This window comes from Phytophthora infestans, genomic scaffold, assembly GCF_000142945.1.
Source record: "Phytophthora infestans T30-4 supercont1.125 genomic scaffold, whole genome shotgun sequence".
NCBI classification, from domain to species: Eukaryota; Oomycota; class Peronosporomycetes; order Peronosporales; family Peronosporaceae; genus Phytophthora; species Phytophthora infestans.
In genome coordinates, this window is record NW_003303634.1 from 170171 (window position 1) to 172890 (window position 2720).

Genomic DNA, 2720 nt, shown 5'->3' on the forward strand with positions numbered 1-2720 from the left:
GACTGCAACTCGCCCGACACTTGCCATTCACCACCGTTCTTCACGCGGTGCAGCAGCACGAAGTCGCTCCAACGAGGAACTGCCAGGCTAGCCATGCTCACGCTCTGCACGTCCAGAGCGCCGACCAGCAACGCAGACGCGCGATCCAAAGCCACAGACACCAACTGCCTCGGCGGCAACGATACCGTCTCGTTCACGAATACCATCGAGCGCAGCGCCACAGACAGGTCCAGGTCGCGACGCCGCCATGAGATCGCACCACCCAAGTCAGCTAATTAGAAATGAATAAATCTAGTTCGTCAAATTAGGTGTTCTTTAATTTAGAAAATTATTTCTTAAAAGCGGGCGTGTTCTATGGGAGAGCCTCCGATGCTGCCATCGCTCAAACCAAGCTACCAGCTGAGCAAGTTCGCCAAACCTTGACGCGCGAGTACTCGACCCTCCGCTTCCGAATCGAGTACGGCAACTATCTGTCCAACCACCTGCTGCACGCGGTCGTGGCGCTGCATGAGCTTGGCGCGAGTGAGCAAAAGATCGCGGAGTACGCCGCGCACTACACTCAAAAACTCGAAGCCGAGGGCCCTGACCACGAAGACGTCGTTGAGCACGTTGCAACGCTCGTTGTCCTTTCCGATGAAGAAGCTCAAGCGTTGCTGGGCAAACGCCAGCAGTACGACGCTCTACTTGCTTACTATGCTCAGGATGTCAAGCAACTCGGAGTTGATGGAGCAGTGTGCAAGCATCTGCCTAACCTCTTCAGCGGCTTGGCCGGCGCTCTGCTGCACGGTATCATCCAGCTAGGCTATGCGTACCACATCGGCGGTGACCGTCCTGTTGCTGAAGGACTCGCCTACCAGCACCACTGTTACTTGCCATTTGACGAGCCGGAGATGCCGCAGAGTAATGAGCCACTGCGCCAATTCACCCGCCAAACGGTATTCGAAGTCGCTGACGCAGTCGCCAGCAACGAGTTCTTACGGTCCGAACAGGACCGACTCGTGGCGATCTCACCGGTCAAGGACCTCGACATCGGCTGGGTCCAGCGCGGTGTCAACGTATTCTCGGGGCACCCGGAACGCAGCAGTCCTAAGGCTTTTGCTCTCATCTGGACTCAGGTCAATGCGTTTGACTTCTCGAACTTCGATGGCAGCCACGCGCTCGATATGGTCATGTGGTTGTATGTCATGCTCAAGCACAATGACTTTATTATCCTCCACGCCGCCACGTCGGCCTGGTCGCTCCAGCAACTGGAACACCTGCTGTCACCGTCCGATAAGGCGAAAGTTTGGCGAGTGTGGTTACACGTAGCGCTGTCGGCGCTGGTGACCTCTCAGTCCCGTGACTTCCGTGAGGAAGATATCTGCAGTCCATCCGACGACCTCGAAGCTCGCCTCGCTGCGCTCCCGTCCTGGCCGCAGCTGCGTGAGAAGGCCCTTGCTCTGCCTGGTTTCCCTGACGAACACGTCTACAAGATGGTGCAAGTGGCCGAAGAACACGCCAACGCGAAGTACAACAACGTCAACTCCTTCCTATCGACCACTGAACGCGATTTTGTAGCTCGCACCGCCGCTATCACCGTCATCACGACGCCGTTCAAGCCGCTTACGCATCCGCCCAAGTAAACGGACAAGTTGAAGCTAATGCTTGATCTTAGCTCTAAAATATGCATTACGTTAGGCTACAGGTGGTCCACAGCGAGTGCAACTTTTTCTGTAGAAAACTCGTGATTATGGTTCCCGTTCACACTGCGCAATCCTATTACATATGTATAGCCTTACCTTCTTGTAACTTACGACGGATTCAGAATAATACTTGAGAAACTCGTGCTCGACACGAATGTAGTGATACGCTATGCACATGACGGAGATTCGATCAAATCTTGCGGATGATGAGTCACCAACAGAATTATCAGCAGATGCATCGTGTTTGCCGTGGGTAAATCCTTCCTGCAGAGTAATAAGTGCATCTAGCGCATGCCCCAGAGCTTCTTGATGTTTCCTCAGCTGCGATAGAACGGCGCACATGTTTAACTGCGTATCTGCAGCGTTGCGAACGTTCTTCAGTTTAGACGCTTCAGACTGGTCATTGCGGAGTGAAGTTTGCCCAGTCGACGGTAGTAACTTGCGAAATTGTTCAGCTTTGAGGCTCGATCGACCGGGTGATGTCGTTGAGTAAGCACCTCCGCCTTCTATAGTAAGTCAACAATCACTGAATAGTTGTCTTGCTGCAAAAAGCTCATAGCCAAGAGGTTGCACATCTCAGCAAGTGCTCGACAAGCCTGTACAACCTCCTCACTTTCGATACCGAAGAAGTGCCGCCGCAGAACAAGAGCTCGCTCCATGCAGTCGAACGCCTTCAGATAATCTCCCTGCGTCAATTAAGCGTGTCAGAACAGGGACACGATCACACTACGATAGCTCCACCCATAAAACCTACGGCTCGCTGCTGATGAACGCACTCCTCGTCAAGGCGATGCAGAGCTTCTAGCTGCTGTTGCTCTTCTCGAGCATCTCTCAACGCCTTGTCGTGCATCAATCCTAAATGTAATCACCAATTTGCTTGGTAATATTAGTAACGTGAAACAGCATATAAATTTGCCGTGGTTGCACTGAATTATTGCAAAAGATAAAGTTGCAGTCGTTGAAGTTTGTAGTTTATCCTGTTTGCGCAAAGTCGTCTACATGTAGACGTGTAGATTTTGGTGAGTGATGGTGTGGACG

General features: G+C 52.5%; 1 protein-coding gene across 1 annotated transcript; it reads left to right on the forward strand.

The window, feature by feature from the left end:
* Nucleotides 1-507: 507 nt before the first annotated feature.
* Nucleotides 508-1622, forward strand: PITG_20302 (uncharacterized protein; the record flags this gene model as incomplete). The annotated part of the gene is made up of 2 exons (XM_002895874.1): nt 508-522; nt 579-1622. 2 exons carry the CDS (start codon nt 508-510, stop codon nt 1620-1622), a joined length of 1059 nt encoding a protein of 352 aa, XP_002895920.1.
* Between the last annotated feature and the right edge of the window lie 1098 nt (nt 1623-2720).